The sequence below is a fragment of the Sebastes fasciatus genome, chromosome 3 (assembly GCF_043250625.1).
Source record: "Sebastes fasciatus isolate fSebFas1 chromosome 3, fSebFas1.pri, whole genome shotgun sequence".
In the NCBI taxonomy this organism is placed as follows: Eukaryota; Metazoa; Chordata; class Actinopteri; order Perciformes; family Sebastidae; genus Sebastes; species Sebastes fasciatus.
The window spans coordinates 28,168,027-28,188,646 of NC_133797.1; the positions used below are offsets into that span (position 1 = coordinate 28,168,027).

At 40.2% G+C, this 20,620-nt stretch overlaps 1 protein-coding gene across 13 annotated transcripts in view; it reads right to left on the minus strand.

Annotated features, from left to right (window-relative positions):
- ctnna2 (catenin (cadherin-associated protein), alpha 2) overlaps positions 1-20,620 on the minus strand; it is a 382,091-nt gene that overhangs the window by 242,257 nt on the left and 119,214 nt on the right. Inside the window, exon 8 of one of the 13 annotated variants that reach the window (XM_074630005.1) lies at positions 3,491-3,870. The exons of the other annotated variants lie outside the window; for them this stretch is intronic. Coding sequence (XP_074486106.1) covers positions 3,751-3,870 — 120 coding nt within the window. The 3' untranslated portion in view covers positions 3,491-3,750. Of the gene's footprint in view, positions 1-3,490; positions 3,871-20,620 lie in introns of those variants that run through there. 13 annotated transcript variants of the gene reach the window in all.

Sequence of the window (20,620 nt, forward strand, 5' to 3'; positions counted from 1 at the left end):
TTTCATCCAGGAGGCAGCTGTCTGTGTCTCATGTGTCACACAACAATCAACTGTTCATTCGTCTTCCATGTTCAAAACGTTGAGGGTCATTTTCACTGTACAATCATAGTATTTTTAAGACCAACCATGTAGTTCTTTCCTAAATATAACTATAGTGGTTTTGTTACGGTTGTTATGTTACGTTGTTACATTATTATTTGAACCCAAACTATGATCTTTTTTATAACCTTAACCAAGTTGTTTTGTTGCCTAAACCTAACCAATCGATTCACAGCATTAACAACGTGGCTTTGCGTTTCAGCAAGCGTGACACGAGGCTGATATGAAACACATTTTTGAAACATACAGTATATTCGGTTGAGAAACGTTGCCATTCAATGTACCCATGGTTTGCAAAAACGTCCAATGTCAAAAAAATCTCTGGGTTGTGTACACAAACAAACTAGCCAACAGTTTGCATGGCTGGTGTAGGGGGCATTTTAGATTAATCAGAGTATGCACGGCTGCATGTAAAGGAGAATGTTAGTGGAATATTAATTTTCATTAGACATGAAAACAGCTTATATTGTCTTTTTCGGAGTAAGGGCAAAAAACAGGATATTTTGTGCATGTAAACGTAGTCATTGATAGGGGGCTAGACACTGGCCTCTGGCATGTCATCGAAAGAAAACCCAATACATAAAATTGTCAACAATACTAGGAAGTGGCCATGTATATACATTAACATATCAAGCTACATTGACACTTGAATGTATACAGCACAGACCTAAAGTTTTACTGAAACTTGTCAGTCAAGTTTTCAGGAGACGAGGGAAAAAAGGCTTAAATGCAAAAGCTTGAGTTCTGCCAGTAGCGGGGCTTCGCACTGTGAGGGTATGAGAGCAACCAAGCAACAGTTACAGCTCACTCTGTGAGGGGAATACATCATTGTGACAGAGAGAAATTGACCAAAAATATATCTTAAAAAGGCCTTCCTTCCATTATGAGTTATGCCACTTTCACCACTTCTCTGCATCAAGACATGCAGATGGCAGGAATGATCTTGGTTTTAAACAAATTCCAGGTCAGTCAGGTTTTTAAAAAGTACAGTTTGTAAGATGGGAATGTGGACAATGTGAAATTAACCATAGCATAATTGTGTTAAATACGGATGAATATCCAATAAATTTGTGAAAAGAAAACCCTGCACTCAACTTTAATTATTTTGGCATTTACATCAACCAATCCAATCAAATCATACGTGGGTTGTGTGGTGTTTGTGGACAAGCGGTCGACACACGCCACACAAAGCACACTCGTATAGTTCTGTAATTTATCTTTCATTGTGTAGTGAAAATCTCCAAGTAATTTTCTTGTAATAAGAGCATGTACCTGTTCACCACCAATAAAAAAAAAGAATCATATTTTTAGATTTTATCTTCATATATTAACAGTCTTAATTTAAAACCGCTGTATCCTGGCTGTGCAAACTCTGTAATTTACCAAGTGTTAGTAAGAGGTCGGCAAGCAAATGAAAGTGTTAAAGTTGACCCATTACTAATACAATGCAGATACTTGTATTAACTGTAACTGTCAAACTGTTGACACAATATTTGGTTGATAAGAAAATTCTCTGAGGCAAATATATGGGGATAAACAAGATAAACAGGAGAAAATTGGATGATTTCACATTCATTGATGGATCTCTGAATATACTACTGATTGTGTTGAAATTGTTTGTTAAAACGTTCAACTAAATAATGCAACAAACTTAAGCAGGAACTGTGTTGATTAAAAAAACAGCAAATCCCTGCAATATTTGTGATTAAGTGTGGGACAAAAAAAAAAAAATCTTATGGTTGCAAATGTGAAAATTCCTGGAGGGACTGTTTCAGTTTCAACACCAGCCTGGAGAGTTCTCTTGTCCTACTTAGGGCCAAGCTCACTGGCGTTCGGAGCTGTGCCTCAGACTGTTTCTTGAGGTTCGCTGCGCTGCGAGCCAAGGCACTTGTAAGGTTAAACCATCTGACAGCTCCAGTTTCACTGACAACACACATCCTCGGGCTGATTTTCACATACTTAATGGTGGGAATCTTCACATGCTCCATTTATGTTGATCATACATGATTACCCTTGGTTATGTGGCGCCTCAACAGCTGAAGCACAAAGGGAAGTGATACTGTGAGAGAAGTTCATCAGCGAAAGTGGGAGAGATGAAAAGAAAAGCCGTAGGAGTAAATATGTGCGTCTTAATGGTGTCTGCATGTGCTTTGCCTTTGTCTTTGTGTGTGTGTGTGGGTTCATGTGGATGTTCAACCTGAAGAATAACAGAGTGCCTGACAGCAATCACGATTGTCATCCACACGTTGGTATCTTAGATATGCAATAGGTTTAGTATAGCTCCAAATACTGCATAGAGACATGTATTTTATTGTAACTATGCAAGTGAAAACTGAATCAGGTTCCAGCTCGACTCTGATTGGTTGTTTTCCTCCGGTCTGTGAGATCCTGTAGATGACACCGGAGGACACAGAGACACATGATTTTTTTTTTCACATTACCAGTCTCATGCTCTACCGTCAGAATATAGTGACTGTTTTATAAAAATAACCTTTTTTTAATTGTGTTAGTTCTAATTCTACCTACTGCTGCTTTAAGGATATTTAAATAACAGTGAAATAGGTTCTATAATTCTTGATGCAACTAAGTTCACCAAACTGTAAACAAATCTGTCAAACCCTAAATAAAAGTTTTTTCTGTTCTATTTTTTGTGTTTCTGTCTGTCTAATGTCTATTCATCTCTGAGAGTTTTGTGGTTCAAAAAAATGTGATTCTACCTTAATGATTATGCTCGGCTGAATAACAGTCTCATACGTGTTCAGCAGAGGAAGATGTGATACAGCTGCATAATGACAACTTGTTGGCCTTTTCTCCCTACTCTCTCAGCTGTCTCAATCCAAGCAGGAGCTGCAGCTGTGTCTTAGTGATCGAGTCAAGTGTGTCTTATGTCATATTAGAACGGGATCATATTCAAAATAATGCATGTTTGCCGTCAATGATTGTTACAGGAATCCCCTTCTAACACCACAAGGCCCTGCATTATGTCAGTTTACTTTAGTATTGTTTTCCCTCTATGTCATGCTTGTGTGTGTTTGTGTATATTTTGTGGTTCAAACGATGAGAAAATTGAAAAAAAAGGTGCAGTCACAGGTCAAAATCGACTAAGAGCAGCATTACCACACACTAAAAGATTAACACAGCCAGTTCTGGCCCCATTTTACAAATCCTCTCATGCAAATTAGGTCATCCCCATTTCAGTATTCTCTGAGGATCACACTTGAAAAACAGCATCAGGTGGAGGGAAAAAGAAAAAGAAGGACTTGTTTCTATGCTTAACATGAGATAAGGCAAACTGCAGGGAAATAAAAATAAAAAAAAAAAATCATAAAAGTGACTTTGGACCTCACACAGTTTTGGGAAAACGAATAACACACATCCCCCACGATTTGCACACAGACATTAAATTTAATTAAAACTAGACCCAAGGTGAAGCAGTTATGGCTTTACAAAGTGTGCCTATCAGACCCAATCAGGCCAATAAGTGCAGTTTTTTAATGCCAGGACATAGTGCCAAATTGTATCCTGGCTGTAGGGCAGGGGCCTGCAACTTGGTTCGGCCATGAGCCAACATGGTTCACTTGGGGGGCAACGCAGTTGTATACGTGCAACAGAGGCACACGGCTGTGGTTTTATATATATGTATATGTAATTTCACAATGAAAAGGAATCACTTGACTTTTGAGTTGCTGCCATTGAAGCTTCAGTCCAAGTCCTGGCCTGCGTAATTGTCCAGAATGGACTCGGTCGCTGCAGTATTCCTACACTTAAAAGCTGTGACAGATGGAGAGAGATAGGACATTACCTCTTTGAACGATTTATTAGGCCTCCCATTAAGCTAGACTAGACAGTCAAAGCCAATGCCTCATGATAAAATACATCATGTATCTCTGAAAACTGCAAATGGAATTTCAGCAGCGTGTACCGTGGAAGTGGCGGTGGAGAAGGGGTCTAAAAGGTTAAAACTGGGATGTTTTTGTCAGTCTAAATGGATCGACTGGTTGGGCCAAGCAGTTCACTCTGAATATTCAGCATTATCCTGCAATTGTGTGCATTTACAGCAAGCATTTAGTTTTAGCTTACTGGTAGCAGACCTGAGGCCTCATTTCAGCTGAGCACACACACACACTAATTCATCAATTTCCTCTTATTTGTCCAAATGTGCATATATTTACTGTGTTGACAGCGTTTTTCACCTGCTCCGCTGTTGTTTGTTTGTTTATTTTGACAGTATATATATCCATTTTGGGTTTATGTGTGCCAGATTTTGCAGTACCTCAACCTTATTATTTTTTTAAGGCTGTCTTCCTTTTCCTTCTCAGTTGCTCAATTTTTTTTTTTCAGAAGTTGTCCTACATTCAGACTACTAGGTCTTTTTTTTTTTAAATGACGTTGTTTATCATGTATGGCAAATTGAGGGTGTGTCCTTATGCAAATGAGCCTGTTTCTGCACAAGCAGATGGTTGTAGAACAGGTAGAATTTATCACTGTTCATTGCATACAGGTGTGCATATGTTATATACGTTTTGATTTATACCAACTTTCTTGTGCATACAGGCAGGTCTTATACACAGATATAGAACTTGCATGCTTTGAAAAATGAGGCAGCTGTATAACGTGGATGTCTATTCTAAGCACAACGCCAAAGAAGACCCAATTTCTTTACCAAAATACCAACACCTCATCTAGCACCTAGCTCACTTAAATGCAACTCACAAACAAACAGGCAAAGAACATGCAAGGTCAGTAATAATATCAGCATGCTGCAGTAAAGCTTGTGCTAATATTTATGTTGCCATAAAACGGTATGCTGCATGCGCTTCAAAATGTAAGATTCTGCATGCATTAGATCACAACTTGTATCGGTGACAAAGCTGTTACATACTGAACTGTAGCTTAAGAAGGCCTGATGGTGTCCCAAAATTAAAATGATGTATCTTAAATGTAGGATAATTCGAAAGTGGATTTTTGAAGAATGCCCAAATAGAGGCAGATCTAAAGTTTAATGTGGATTTAGTTCAGTCTGGGTTGAAACTGTCTTGTTGTTTATCATAAAGTAGCCTCAGTTTCATCGGAAAATGTTGTGGTTAAATTGGAATATCAATATGTTTAGAGATTCACTCTACCTATATGCCACATAGAGCAAGCTAGAAAGCTAATGATTTATTTTTTTGACAAATTGGGACAAAACATGAATTACAAGCCAAGATGAAATCCAGATTCCCAGATATATGTATTGTTATGAAAATGAAAAATGTAAAAAAAAGCCTATTTAATATTGCAAATATGTTTTATTTATGTTCAACTCATGTTTTCTTTGAAATGAAAATTTCTGTTTATGTGTATTTTTTATTAATATGTTAAGCTCAGGTTTCTCTGTTTTAAAAGAGGCACATTCCTACATGTTCACACTATCTGTTGCTGCATACACGTAAACTAAATAATAGGTCCCTGTGGAGGTTTTCCAATGAAGGTGGGTGGGGAGCTTTTGATTGGTGAGAGGCTACTGAGCAGGCAACACTGTGGAAAATGATTTTAATTTATAAATAACTTCTTAAAAGCAACATAAAGCACAGGAATCAATCATTTTTGTGCAAGGGTATGAGGCTGTACGTGTGTGTGTGTGTGTGTGTGTGTGTGTGTGTGTGTGTGTGTGTGTGTGTGTGGGAGGGCCCTCTGGAGAATCCATTTGCAGCAACAATCAAGAAGACTACAGCAGAGCTGGTAAACTAGTGCACACTAGTGCAGGCTGTGTTCCTAAGATCCGTTCAATATAAAGGAATGTGGTAAATGTTAAAGAAAATATTTGTTAAATGATAAATCTATAACCTATAAACAAATACAAACAAATATAGAAATACTGACCAAGTTAATTAGCAAGGAAGAAAATCTACCAAAGGCAAATTTCAAAGCATCCTAATTCAGTGACAGCAAGAATCAAAGTCAAGTCGTTACCCATCAGTGTCGATTCACGTCGAGTTCTGTTCTACATGAACTTCAAAATGCATAGTAAATCATAGAGGCTTGATGCAACGGAAAATAACTCACTTTTCATGCCCATCCTTAGATAGAAATGCAAGTGGATTTTTTTGGCCTTTAAATAGAGTAATAAAGCTAACAAAAATCAATAATGCATTATAAAAGAACAGGCAAGTACTGGGTGTATAGAGTACATGCTTTAACAGAACAACAATCTATTTCTTTAAAAGGTCAGCGAGCTATAAAGCCTGCTCAAACAGCACAGCCGCCTCTCATTCTTCCCTGACACTATAGTCACTCATATTTTCCCAGTACTTCAGGGAATCATCACCCAGAAGCCATGAAAAAGCATTTCAGACCTTTTCTCCGTCTAAGTAATCACTTTATTAGTGACACGAAGATGAGTTTGTGCTGTTATATGGATCCAGAGGGTGTAATGAAATTTGACTCTGCTGCAGAGTAACAATATAATAAAAGGGAGAGGGAGGCAAAGAATCAATATGATACATGCTCCGTCTGTTTGTCTGCTTCTCGATGAACGTAATGAAGTCACGGGATAACTTTAAATTGATTAGTTATCATTTAAAAAAAAAAAAATTAAGAGAGCATTTCTTCACGTCTGCTAACTAAATAGACCCCATCGTGTTTGAGAAAATGTGAAACACATTTCAAAAGCGTTTCAATTCCCATTTAGTGATTTATTGCTGTTTGAGGAAATTGTAAGACATGGTCAATGCAGGTGGTTTTGGGGTTAAGGCTCGATTAGAATGCAAAACAATTCTTCAGCGTGCACCAACATTTGTGTTTCTCATGTCCTTATGAATCATCATAATCATAATAACTGCAAAATTGTTTGTAATTTTTCAGCAAGATTGTTTCATGATTAAAGTCTGAAGTGTAGTGCCACACCCCCACTCATTTCCACTCAGAGCATGCAATCCTTTTACCAAATATTTCATCTCACATCCAAGCACTCGTGTCATCCTCCTCTATAATCTATTGCTTTCTCTTGTCTCGCTCTTCTCTCGTTCATTCATTGTCACCACTTCCACAGTTCCTTCAGTGGGTTACAGTGCACAGGACCCAGCTCAGACCAGTGTAATTGATCAGTGTTGTTGTGGGTGCCGGCATCTAACACTTACTCATGCTGCTCCTTGTGAGCGCAAACACTGAGAGAGAGAAAAACCACGCATTGTTGCAAGAATCACTTCAAACCATTTTGCATTGTTTCAGATTCTCCCTTGGTTTTGACTGGACCTTTAAAAAGCTTAAAAGATAGTAGACAGATAGGAGTAAAATCACTATAGAATTTGGAGGCGTCTCGAGACTTGTACACATCATCAAACGCAGACAGTAGAACAGAAACTCAATATAAATGTCTGACGCTGACGCCGCGGAGGGCAGTCGGCTGTTTCGCATGAGAGGGGGCATCGCTTTGTATTGGGGCACCACTACATTTCACACAAGTGCTCAATCACAGAGAGAAGAGCCGCTAGTGAGGGTAAAGGGATGTGACTGAAAAGACAGAAAGACAGTTTAGAGTTTAAAGGACGATAGGAGAGAAAAGAATAATGGAAGCTTTGCAAAAAAAAAAAAACCTGCCTGGCCGTATGCTGATTTCTGTGCTTCTCTGATGGAAATGAAGATGGAACACAGCCCTTTTATATTTTACTTTGTAATTTACCGTCCCAAAAATCATACATTTTAGAATTGTAATTGTATATCTAAAGAGGCCACAGTAGAGCTCCTCGATGACAGCCTGTTTGATATGTAAACAAACCAGTCGTTTGCTTTTAATAATACAATTTTAGTCATTTCCACCTACTTGATACTGCAGTGTGAAAAAGAAAAATATCCATTAAGAGAACAGTTTAAATATATTTGACTGTGGTTTCATCAAACAAGGTACATTTTTCCAAATCAATTATGTGGTGAGTGTTGTAAGATGTCCCTGACAGAGCGGTGAAGAGAAAAGTTATTTGATGAGCATACCGCAAAGCAGAGGCAATGTGGTGAACGGTGGGACACTATTCCCATCTTGAATAAGATGAAACCAACAGAACCAAAAATATGCTCTTTGGAATTTGGATGACATGGTTGACAGGTTGGTCTTAAGAGTTTAACTATGAACACAAAGGTGGTACAAACAGGAGGATGTGTGACCTTTAAGTGGAGGATGACTAGAAGCTGTTTCATCAATTGTGGTCACTAATATCAAAGTATTTGGCAGTATCATTGGGAATAGCATCCTAGTTGAATAACATCCAGTTATTTGGATAAAATGCATTACTGCTCACTCCTACAGTACATGTGGATAACCTGTGTTAGGAATGCACGATTACGACCAAAATAATAATCACAATTATTTTCATCAATAATGAGATCACGATTATTATCACGAGTATTCATAGATTTTAGGAAAAAAATATTTTTATTGTAATTTCATATTTAAATAAACAGAGCGCTGCTTTCACTTCCATGTTGTGCTTCATTCCAACCGTCAACAATGCTAAATGTTATCCTTTTACTTTGTTATTGTCATCTATAGTGGCAATTTGCATAAAAACACACAATTCAAATGATTAGGTAATAAATGATTGTATCTTTATTTAAATATTTGCTTTGATTAAAAATAATCTTGGCATAAGTAGTTTTAATTATATATTATAAGCTGTTTAGAGCTAAAAGTTAAACAGGTCAAAATTCCTTCTCTATTATCTATTTATATTGCTGTGAAAACATCTACTTCAAACGACTGGATTTATTCAAGTTTCTCGCCAAAAACTACATGTTACAAGATTACATTTGAACACGTCATGATAGTGTTATAATTAACCATCGCCTAATACTCATTCTTACTAAGTAGAGCTTGAATGTATCATAATGTGCTCCGTGCTGTCGGCAGACGAGCCGGTCACAGTGATGACTCTGAGGCAGCATCATGGGAATAAATAAGAATATAATAAGTTTCTGATTAAGTTGGTTGTTCTAAATGTTTTAGGTTGTTCCTCCACGGCTTATTTTGGACTTGCAGTTGTAACAAATTGCAGCTTTATGTCTTCTTCCCTCGCTCTGAAGATCTTACACACCGACGACATGTTGTGTGTGTCTGTGTGAGATGTGACTGACTGTGGCGCTCTGTGCCTACGTAAAACCATCATGTCGCTGGCTGCACATGTGTGTCTGACCGGCAAAGAAACTAGGATAAATGAATATGAGACTGCTGAATATGAGACGGTCCGGCATCGATCAGCTGCTGATTGACGTTTCATCTCCAGCTGTTGGCTTAGGAAGCGCTTGATTTATGCAGCGGAGTTTTAATTGAGCGGAGCACGCATTTTAACGTCAATATCGCAGTCGATCATGTTCATTTAATAGTGGGAAGCCAAAGTTGTGAAGGCGATTCATATTATAATTGTGCAGCCCTACCCTGTATAACAAATCCTGTTTTTCTCAGAAAAAGCGGTTGACAGATAGAGGGGCGTGTGCAGATCTCAGCTTATTTTGGCAAAATAAGGACACCGTGTCTGACAATAATGCCTGTAAAAATGCATGTAAAAAGCAAGTAAATGCCAACAGGAATCGCTCTGCATAAGTGCACATGTGCACAGACACGTCCATTTCCACATACTCTGCAGCCCACATCCAAAGGCCCAAAGGTCACACATACACAGGCAAATTGTGGTTTGCATGCTTGATTTCCCAATGCATTTAGCCTCCTGCATCCATAACCCTAACATATGTAGCGGCTAATACAGTTAGAGACCAGGTCTTTGCTGCCATGTCTGCTCACTTAATGATATTAGGGTTGATTCTATAGTTTGATCCAGCTATCAATGTCAATCATGTTAGCGCTGCTCAAAGCAGCAAGCCCTTGAGGGGGATTGGCATTGGACTGAGGGAGGGAAAGAGGGGAAGGGCAGGCAGCTTTCTAATGCAATAGAGCTGCCAGATCTGAGAGCTTTTTATTACATTAATATGTTCCTGGATAATTCTATCTCATCTCCTAATATGACTTAGCCTAAAAACCCAATTAAAATCTCATTTATCAGATCACCTCAATTGGAGATGGTGACATGAGGGCGTTCAGATAGCCATGTGATAGTTGCTTGCTTCTGCCTACAGAGGATTCTGTTTCTTTTTCCAGCCACGGCAAAAGCATAATTTGAATGGAGAGTGTGGCAGGCAGCATTCTCTAGCTGAAATTATAGCTGCCGCTTGCACAAATGGTGAGCACACAGACTAAACAAGAGCCGCATCTTAGGGCTTGTTGTTTTCAGATGCATGAGGAGGTGTTACACAGATCACTTCATAGACTTTAGGGAATATAATAAACTATTTAATACAGTGTGAGGATCCAAACATTAATTGATGTAATGATTGAGACCAAATGACCTTTAGGTCACGGGGATTTTCTTGCAGATCTTGATTATCATAGCTTTGGGATTTCTATTTGGCAGGATTTTGATTAATACTGCAAAATCATGCCAGATTCAATTGCTCTGATCAGTCCAAGCAAAACTGTATCCAATACAGATGGTGAGGGAGTTAAATGAAAGATCTGTCATCCCTCCAAAATAATCACGTGTTAATCAAGTATTACGTCTGTATATATGTCAGTGCCCTAATAAGAACTTGCATTCTTTATTTTTTTGTTGAATGAAAACACCAAAGCTGACCAATTTAAAGGGCTAGTTCGGGTGTTTGAAGTGGGGTCGTATGAGGAACTTATCCATAGTAGGTGAATTACTTACAGTAGATGAGGGCCTGCGTGCCCCCACCCTCGAAAAACAGAAAGGTGCACCGGCATTGGAGCAAAGCAACACAGCACATTGGACAGGACCGGCAGGAAAACATATTTTAGCCACCTAAAAGAAAGGCCAACTTAAAAAAAAATTATATCTTTTCAAGTGTACAATATATTTAGAATGTTTTCCGACAGCAAACTGAACTGAATTCAATTCAGTTTTCTATTGGAAAGGAGAAAAAACGTTTTGTCTGACGGCAAGGTAATCCAGCGCAAATATTCTAAATATAGCATAAACTTAAACAGATATAGATTTTTTTTAGGTGAGCTTTTCTTTTAGGTGGCTAAAACACATTTTTTGCCATCCCCATCCACAGCACTGTATTGCTTTGCTCTGGTGCCAGTGCTCCTCTCTGTTTCTCCAAACTGGGGGCGCATCGACCACCATCTACTGTAAGTAATACACCTTCTATGGATAAGTACCTCATACAATTCCCCTTCAAAACACCCAAACCATCCCTTTAAACCTGCAGCAGGCAGAAAGGTTTTGGCATCATTGGGCAAAGATTCCATCATAACCTTTCAGCATATTGTAATTCAAGTGTACTGAGAGATGACTAGACTTCTGCCTGTGACGGGAGACTTCGGCCAATCAGAGGTAATTTCAGAGAGAGAGCGTTCCTATTGGCTGTTCATTCAAAGGCAGCAGCTGTCACTTGCGAACTCCAATCAAACGGTCAAACTAGGCAGCGCTGACCAAATATTAATCAATATTCTGTTATTGCAATGCCTATTTCTCACCTCAAATGTTTTCAGAAACATCTTGTAGTGTTGTTTAGCTGTAAAAATAAGAAAGTGTACTCTGGCTGGTGGGCGGTGCTTGGTATTTCCTCAACTTATCTCAACATGGCTGCCAGGTTGCAAACTTTCACAAACAGCTTGGCTCTGATTGGTTGTTTTCCTCCGGTCTGTGAAAATCTTGCAGATGCCATTAGGACCACCGGAGGACACAGGGGCGCATAATATTTTTTTCAGATTACATGTCTCATGCTCTACTGTCAGGATATAGTGACCGTTTTAATCCTATTTGCTCCGATTCTACCCACTGCTGCTTGAAGGGGAACCGGGAGGGATTCGGGACAGCCCAACTCTGGTTGACCCAAATGCCTCTCTGGTCAGTCTGAGTGCCTTTCTAGCGCTTGTCTGGCCGACCTGAGTGCTCCCCAAATGACCTTACGTTTGCCCCAACTGCCTGTCTGCTCAGAAAAAGGGTCTCCTGAGTGCCTCGATGGTTGGTCCAACAGCCCTTCTGTTGAACTTAGGAATCGTTCAATAGCTTGTCTGGTTGGCCCAAGTGATTCTCAAGTCCCTCTATGGTCAGCTTAAGTGTCACTAAAATGTCCATCTGGATGGCCCAGGAGCACCCCAAGTGTAAGCCTAAGTATCCTTCTGGTTGGCCAGGTGCCCCTCTGGTAAGTTAAAGTGCCAGTTTAATATGACTAAAGGGCAAAACTGAACCTTAAACTTTACACTTTTCTAACCCCTCTACATGCTCATGGTGCCTCTTTTTTATTGTCACCCCTGATTAGGTGGACGCCACTGTTTCTATCTCAGCATAGTTCTTACCAGAACTCATCTAAACCTAACAAAGTAGTTTTGTCGTCTAAACCTAACGAAGTATTTCTGTTGCGTTTTTTTTCAATTTACAACATTAACCACATGTTTAAAACTGTTTAAAACAGCAACTGTAATCAAGGAGAAAACACGTTTCCCTTGAAACGTAATTGAGAATGCAGCTTAGTTGTATGAGAATGTAATCTTGTAGGAGACAGGTTTGATCGATGATGTCTGAAGCTGTTAAAGTGCCACTCATGCAAAGTGAACAATTTCCGTGGCTGCTTGATATCAAAAGCCTTTCATTGGTGAACTACTGGAAGGCTTTTATTGTGAAGCCATTAAAGGGAAGTCCAGCTGTAGACAAATCGTTTAGTAACTCATTGTGTGATAATGATTACTCTAAATAAAACATGGATGTTATTCTCCTTTTTTGTCAGAGAATCAGGTTTTAATATGGTAATAACGGAAGAATGTTGAAGATGCATGTAGCCACAGCGACTTATTTAAATTACAAACTACAGGCGACAGGGGCTTGTTACAGTTTGGGCAGGCTCAAACCTCATCAATCATCGAAATGTATTAACGTCCCATTATTTAAAACCACCTGCGCCTTGCCTGCATCACATGCATTGATCGTGGTTGCTCATGGTACAGCACTGGGCACGTATCCTCATGTAAATTAGACCTATGAGGGCTACATGTTATAAAAATGTATTGAAAATAAATTAGCTCCTTTGGCAGACAGAGGTCAAAGGCACATTAATAAGGTTCATTCCGGCTAAAAGAAATACCGAACAAAAAACAACATTTCCACAGTGCAACAGTGTTAAAGCTGATGGGCTGTAGCAGTAGAAGACCATGTCACTTCCTGCTCATGCCGGCTCAAAACAGGAAGCTGGGGTTACTGTGGATACATCGTGATCAAAACTGAATGGCAAGAATTGAAAGATAACCAGATGTCCTAATTAAATTGAGGCAAATATTCAACCACTTGTTACAGTCTTGGTTGTTATAATAGGACTGACGTTCTTTTTTTTTTATTTTATTTTTAATAAAACAAAATTTGTTGTCCTTTGTGGAATGTGTATTGCCGTAAGTGAGTATTTAAGTAAGTAAGTGAGTTAAGTAAGTATTTAAACCATGAAAAAGAAGCAGAGTGAATATCAGAATAACTACTTTTTGGCAAACATTAGACTCTATAGTACTACTAAGTGGACAGTGTATCTAAGCATTATTGCTGATACTTTCATTGGCAATAGCATTTCTCACACAAATACTTCCAACAGGATAACTGCACTATATCTAAAAGCCTCATCTTAGGAGGATTCTGGAAATTCAACAAACTACTTAATAAATCCAAATTTACTCCAATGGCTAGCACTGTCTCTGAAGCTAATCCAAAGAGAGCACCTGTGGGATCTAGTGGAGTGGGATGTTTGCAACATTTGAATGCATGGCCAAAACAATTAGCAAAGCACTACTGATTTGGCATTGTAAAAATCCTCAAGAGACACATCCTGGACCTTAATGACAGGTTTATGCCTTATGTAAAACACTTTGGATTGTCTCGTTGAAAGGTGCTATAGACCGTTTCAACGGATTTGCATTAACAGCTTAGGTTTGTGTTTACTTCCTGTCAGCTTATGTCATTCATATACACTGCAACAAGAAAAAAAAGTGGGACACGGTGAATGTTTACAACTGTGAAATGGTCTATACAAATAAACTTTGCTTGACTTGACTTGATAAGAGTTCTAAACATTATCTAAGAGCATGGATAGAAACAAAAAATGTCTGACCACACCCATCTTCAAACTCTGCCATCATTTCTCAACAACAGAGTGACTGCATCCTGCACGGTTGTGACGGACAGACAGACGGACAGACAGACAGACAGACAGACAGACAGACAAAAATATAAACCCCTGGCAAAGTACTCAAAACCACTTTTGTGGTAGTGCCCGCTACAGTAGGTGCTTCCAGGACCACATTTTGCCATGATGACACACGCACAGACTCACCAAGTGAAAACAATACCAGCCACACATTGTCGCGGCTAGTAAAAACATAAATAAGAGAGGAAAAGATCTGACTGTGTGACAGCAACATGGATATTTATTATCAGGAAATATCCTTGAATTATATATTTCAGTGGACTGGAACCAAATTTGATTTGTGTTTGTACAGGATTGTACAGAGAGTGCTCATGGCCTGGACACAATTATTTGTCTTGGTAGATAAAGTGCAATGCAATTTGACATTACAGACGTTCAACTGGAAACCATCTTGTGATGGGATAACACCAGCCGCGACGCCACATCGGGTCACGGGGGGGCATAAAGAGGGGGGGCTCTTCACCCCCCATGCTTGGACAATGCCTATCTTTGAACTCGCCCTTCATTTGGATCTCAACTACACATCTGTAAAGTTTTGTGACTGCATCTTGCACGATTGCAATACTATCACGGTCACAAAATCTGTCCACAGACAGACAGAAATATAAACAACTGGCAGAGTACTCAAACTGTCTCTGTGGTAGTTCCCTCTGCAGTCGGTGTCTCAAGGACCACTTTTTGCCATGCTGACACAAAACAAAACAATACCAGTGTCGCTGACGCGGCTGGTAATAACTGCTATCTGTGAAGCCCATGTTCAGTTTTGTTGTGTCAGGTAGGAGTAGATTCAACTGAGTGGTAAGTGTGAGCTGAAGGTTGCCATGTTCGGTCGGGTCGGTAAGGTACTACAATTATTTAGTTCGGAAGCATTGAAAAAACCTTAAAAAGAATGCAATCTCTCATGCATGAATGGCCCCATACACGAATGGGACTGGGACTCAGCAAAGTTACAGGATAAGAAAATAAATATCGTTCTTAAAACTTGTGGGTTGTCTGGTGAATGTTTCACAGCAGGTGGAAGCTCTTTGAGCTTTGGTCCATTCGCAGGCAGGTGGCCTTAATATCCCGGTGGAAGACATTCACTGTGGGTCAGTTGCTTCAGTTTTCTACAACTCACTATCAGACTGAAGTGGTGGGAATAAAGGAGTCCTTTGAGTCTCCAGAGGGCCTTAAATAGACTTACAGTTTTTACCTGGGCCTTCTGGTCAATCTCCTTCAGGGGCCATGTCTTTAAGCCAGCCTTCAATGGCTGAGAAAGCTACGTTGTTCAAAGTGAGTGGTTTGTGCACAGTGGATTGCAGCTTGTCGTGTGGCGCATTAGGGTGTTGACAGATGGGAGGGAGGGCATGGGACGCTGTGGGGAACCAATGATTTATTGCTGGTCCTGGGACACTTAACAGGGTGTAAGTGCTGAGTCTAGAGGGACCATGATGCGAGGACAATTGGAAAAAAGAGAAGAATAAACAAATGGAATAACTAAAAAGAGGGAGGAGGTACTGCAAATTTGCCCACTAATCATTAAAGGGAGATTTTGATTAACTCTGGCATTAAAACTGGTGCCATTATTATTATTGTTATCATGTGGCAACATTTGTATGGTTGAAACAAGGAAACCATGTGCTTCTCTTACAATAAGGAAACCTCTAGGGCCTACTAGCGAGGGTGCAGAAATGAAGGGGAACACACAAATTATTGATGGGAATTGCGTTCGATGTTATTTGCATTTAAACAACACCCATGTAACCAACTACCTGACTACCTGAAAATAAAAAGAGGATAGAGAAAGCATGAGTAAGAGAGGGAGTGTAAGCAACAAGCAACGAAGAGAAGGGGAGAGGGAGAGCACGGGAACACAGCAGGCAACAAAGTAGTGGGCACGCACAGATAATGGCAGGAGAGCATTATAGCTCCGGGTATTGGTGTGTTTCCTCTTTCCACTGCACAAATGGATCCTCACTGCACACCTCCCTACTGGTGTGCTGTATACTGCATATTGGTTGTGCCCGGCACCCCGCTGTGCCGTTTTTAATGATGACCTTTTAAATATGATTTGATGAACTTCATTTTATCTCTAGCAGCGAGATCTAGCTATCATTGTGTACTGCTAATTATTGTTAAATGTTTCAGATACGGTATGTAGCAGAACTTTAAACTTCAGATTATGGAAATTTAATTTTTTTTGTAAATGAATACTAAGAGAAACATGAATACAACAAGAAAAAGTATAGATTCAGTACATACTAAATCAAATAAAGGGGAAGAATGTGGGTGAAAAAGAAACCAAAACCCATTCTTTACTTTCTGTGTTGGCTTGTAACTGCACAGACCTTTGAGGGGTGAGGTGAGGCTATGTGTTCATTGTATTTCAGGAGCGACAACAGATGGAAAAGTGGCCCAATTCCCTATGGTGTTCACCCGGACACTGTTTACATCTACCATTTTGTTAGACTGTCCAAATGATTTTCTTGAATTTTTTTAACACCTTTGAGTAGCATTATCCGTATCTGCAATGAAACTAGATTGTTATGCTAGTAATTCAGGGCTAATGCTATTCTACTAATGCAATTCCTCAAAGCTACAAAGCAAAGAATCTCTGCCTGCCTGTCCTTCTGTTTTTCTGTGTGTCCTTTGCATATCTTGAGAACCGCTCATCATATCTACTTCACACTTGGACACTTGGTGGGTGTGTTGCTGGGGGACCCCATGGAGTGCCATGTCGAATTTGGTGCAATTTGGACACACGTGACACGTTCAGTATTAATAAACTTTGAATAAACAAGCAGCCAACGCTCTGTTCAGCAGCAAGACAAACATGTCATCCTTAGCAGGCAGACAGCGACTCATTGACTGCAGTTAACTATTGCTGCTGGATGCTGGACATACTAACGTTACAACCAAACTCTTCTTCACTTCCCTGGAGTCTATGAGCGATGAGTTCGCGACACTGCTGCAAGCAGCACTTTCTTGGGGCCAAGCAATCAGCCCGCTACGAACGGGCACGAGCCCCCGACAACGCTGCAAGCGGCAATACTGAGAGGCTACCAGGAGCCAAGCAATCGGACCGTTCCAAACGGGCACGGCACGAACGAGCACTGCACTAGTACCATTAAGCAACTGTTGAGCTATTGTATGCAGTTTTAGTAGAAAAAAAAGGTTTCTATAAAACGTATCACTTGACAAAGACACAAGCAACAGCCTAGACCCAAACATAAAAGCCATGGATTGAAATCGTGACCTAAAGTAATACCTAGTCCCCTGTGACAGAACCTATCAGTGCCATCACTTTTGATGCCCCCCACACAGCCAATTAGCCTTAGAAAACCCTGTCAAGGTAAATTCAGCCTCCTTGCATCTGTTACAGCTGTGCCCTTCAGCCAGCTTAGGGTGATGGACAGTGGAGCACATCAGAGGAGCTGGGGGACGGAAGAAGTATTGATCAGGTCTGTTTTGTTCAGCTTTGTTCTTCAAATACGGACTTCAGTGACACTGAGATCATGTTGCACTGTAAACACAAGAATGATTAAAAACCGGGGCAGGCTTGTTCTGTGTTTTGCAGTGGTACCTTGGCAGTGTCAGGTTTTGTTAGATACAAATTCATTGTGTGGTGGTTTCTAGACAATGAGGAGAGACAGCGTGGGCAACTGCTGAGTCTGTGTGGTTTATCTTGCCAGACTGACGCTTCCCATCTGAGACTAGATGGTCTCAGATGGGAGAAGGAGTTTTACACAGCCACAGGGCCTCATTCATTAAGTGTTCATACATGCAGATTTTATCTGGGTTTGTGAAACAAAAAAAAATTAGAAAGTTTTTTAGGGGTTCATTAATATTTTGTCTTCTCCAAAACTTTCTTTTGTATCAAGAGTACTGTAGATGATATCTTGAAAGAGTGGCGAAGTAAAACACAACTCCATTGCTGCAATTCAGCATTGGTGCAATTCATCAGTGAACACAGACAGTCGCAGGTGGATGGTCTGTTTTGTTGAATTAGAAAAAAATAAAATGGTACAAAATACCTACCCCTATCCAACTGCTCGGAGAGGGGCTTTCAATGCTCTCAGACTTCTAAACACAACTTCTTTTATATATAAGTATATAATGGCTTTTAGCCCAGGGGTTCACTATTGATCACTGCCCAACAATGTTCACCAGCTTTGTCTGTCTCTCTTTTATTCTTTGTCCTAACTATCTCATTTTCACTTTTAAGACAATGGCAGGTTAAGAAGATATAATCTGATGTGGACAGCACAAGCAAACTGTTTGTATGATTTCATACGAAAAAGTTATTCCTCCTTTTTCATTCGTTTTCCTACGAATGTCCAGCAAAACGTGTCAATTTCTGCTCGTTATGTGCGTACGGTCTTTACAGGAAATGACTCCCTTAGGTTTAGACAATAAAACGACTTAGTTAGGCTTCAGCAAAGATCGACTTGGTTAGGTTTAGGCAACAAAACTACTGTGATCAGTCTGTGATCACTGTGTGTCACTCCAGTTGTTGATTGAGCATTCTACGTGGCAACTCCCAGAGGAGCTGTGTGAGCAAGAAGGCCATCAGTCTCTCCCTAATGATCATCCTACCTCACAACCCCTGTTTAGGTTTATGTGCCAGCTAACAGTGAGATTAGTGCACTCGCTATCACACTCCCTAAATCCTTCTGTCCGCTGCTCACAGGCCTGCCGAGGTGCCCCCTTTCACCTGCCGTGGTTTCTGACTATGGCTATATTCTGCCCAGGCTCCCTTGACCCAGCCTGGTAATGCATTACTCCCCAGATCAATTGATAGATTGGCCCTGTCGGAGCTGCCGTAACTAAATCAGCTGCTCCTGATGATTCAGCACCAGCCAGGGAGCCGGGCCTGCTGTCACCAATCACAGATCACCAGCAGCAGAGACAGGTATGGACATTCTCCTGTCACTTGAACCTAATTTATTGCCAGCTACCACATTGATTAACCTTGTGCTGTGGTTCAAGCTTCCTATAAAAATTTGTGTGTGGGGGGGGGGGGGGGGGGGAGGGGTGTGTGTGTGTGTGTGTGTGTGTGTGTGTGTGTGTGTGTGTGTGTGGCTGAATGAAGAGGGAGGAGGAAACATAAAGGCAAGTGGATGTTTACAATACTTCAGTAAACTTTTAACAAAAGGACTTTCGCTGTACAGCCAGGAGCAACTTTATCAGAGTGGCGGCTGGTAACACTTCAGCTGGGGGGAATAATGTCTCTGGATGTTTCAGCGATAAACACTATTTTTAACGAATACATTCCACATTGAGTGGACAACTATTTCTATCCTCTGCAGTTGGAATCTACTTCATCGACCGAGGCTTGTTCATTATCCGTAATCTATCGTGGTTTCTTGGTGGCTAGGTTTGTACTTTTGCAAGGATGTCTAATGAGTTCAGACATGATGCAGTCACTTGCCAGTTTAGTCCTTATCCTTGATAACAGTATGGAATGCACCTAGTATGGACACTTACATTCAAACGATGGGCAAAGACTTTCAAGTGGTTGATTTCCCTTCAGCAGTCAGTTCAACAGTACGTAATGTCTTATATTTGACAAAGTGAGCTGTAAATTGCAAGCACAAAGTCTGTTATATGGCACTGCAGTAATGACATGATTCAGAGATCTCGTGGTGCCTGAACCCTAACAATTGCCATTTAAAGCTGTTTTTCAAAATAGCAGTTAAACTATAAAAAGCAAAATGTCAGTCAGGTTCACAGCAATGCATATCTCTGAAACAGACTGTTTGAGGAGATCAAAAATGTCTCCAATGAAGATTTCTTACTAATAAAAGAATACATGTACATTTCTTAGAAAGACAAGATAAATGTTGTGTTCCTGTTGTACTGCGCAGTGACCATAGACTGTATATAATGTACGTAGGAGTTGAACAAAGTCACCGTGATGTCACCCATTGGTTTGTGGACTGCGGTTTTGAAGCCTCGAGTTTGGCATTTTGGCCGTCGCCATCTTGTTTTGTTGCTAACATAAGTGACACGAGAGGGTGGAGCTAAGTACAACCGAATGCTGATTAAGAAATTTTAGGCGACCAAAACGGTTCAAATTAACTTTCCTGAACTTAAAACACATTGTGAAAGGGTTAAAATTTGAAGATGAAAACTCGGACAACTCGCCGTGGTAGTGACCTTTCAATCACAAGGTAGCCCCGCCTTGAAGCATCCCCTGCTTCATGGTCTATTTTACTCTAAAAAGGACCATAATTTACTAAATGAACATTAGGCTGTATTGAAGAAGACTCGAAACCAGCAATTGAGACCATAAACTCATGTTTAC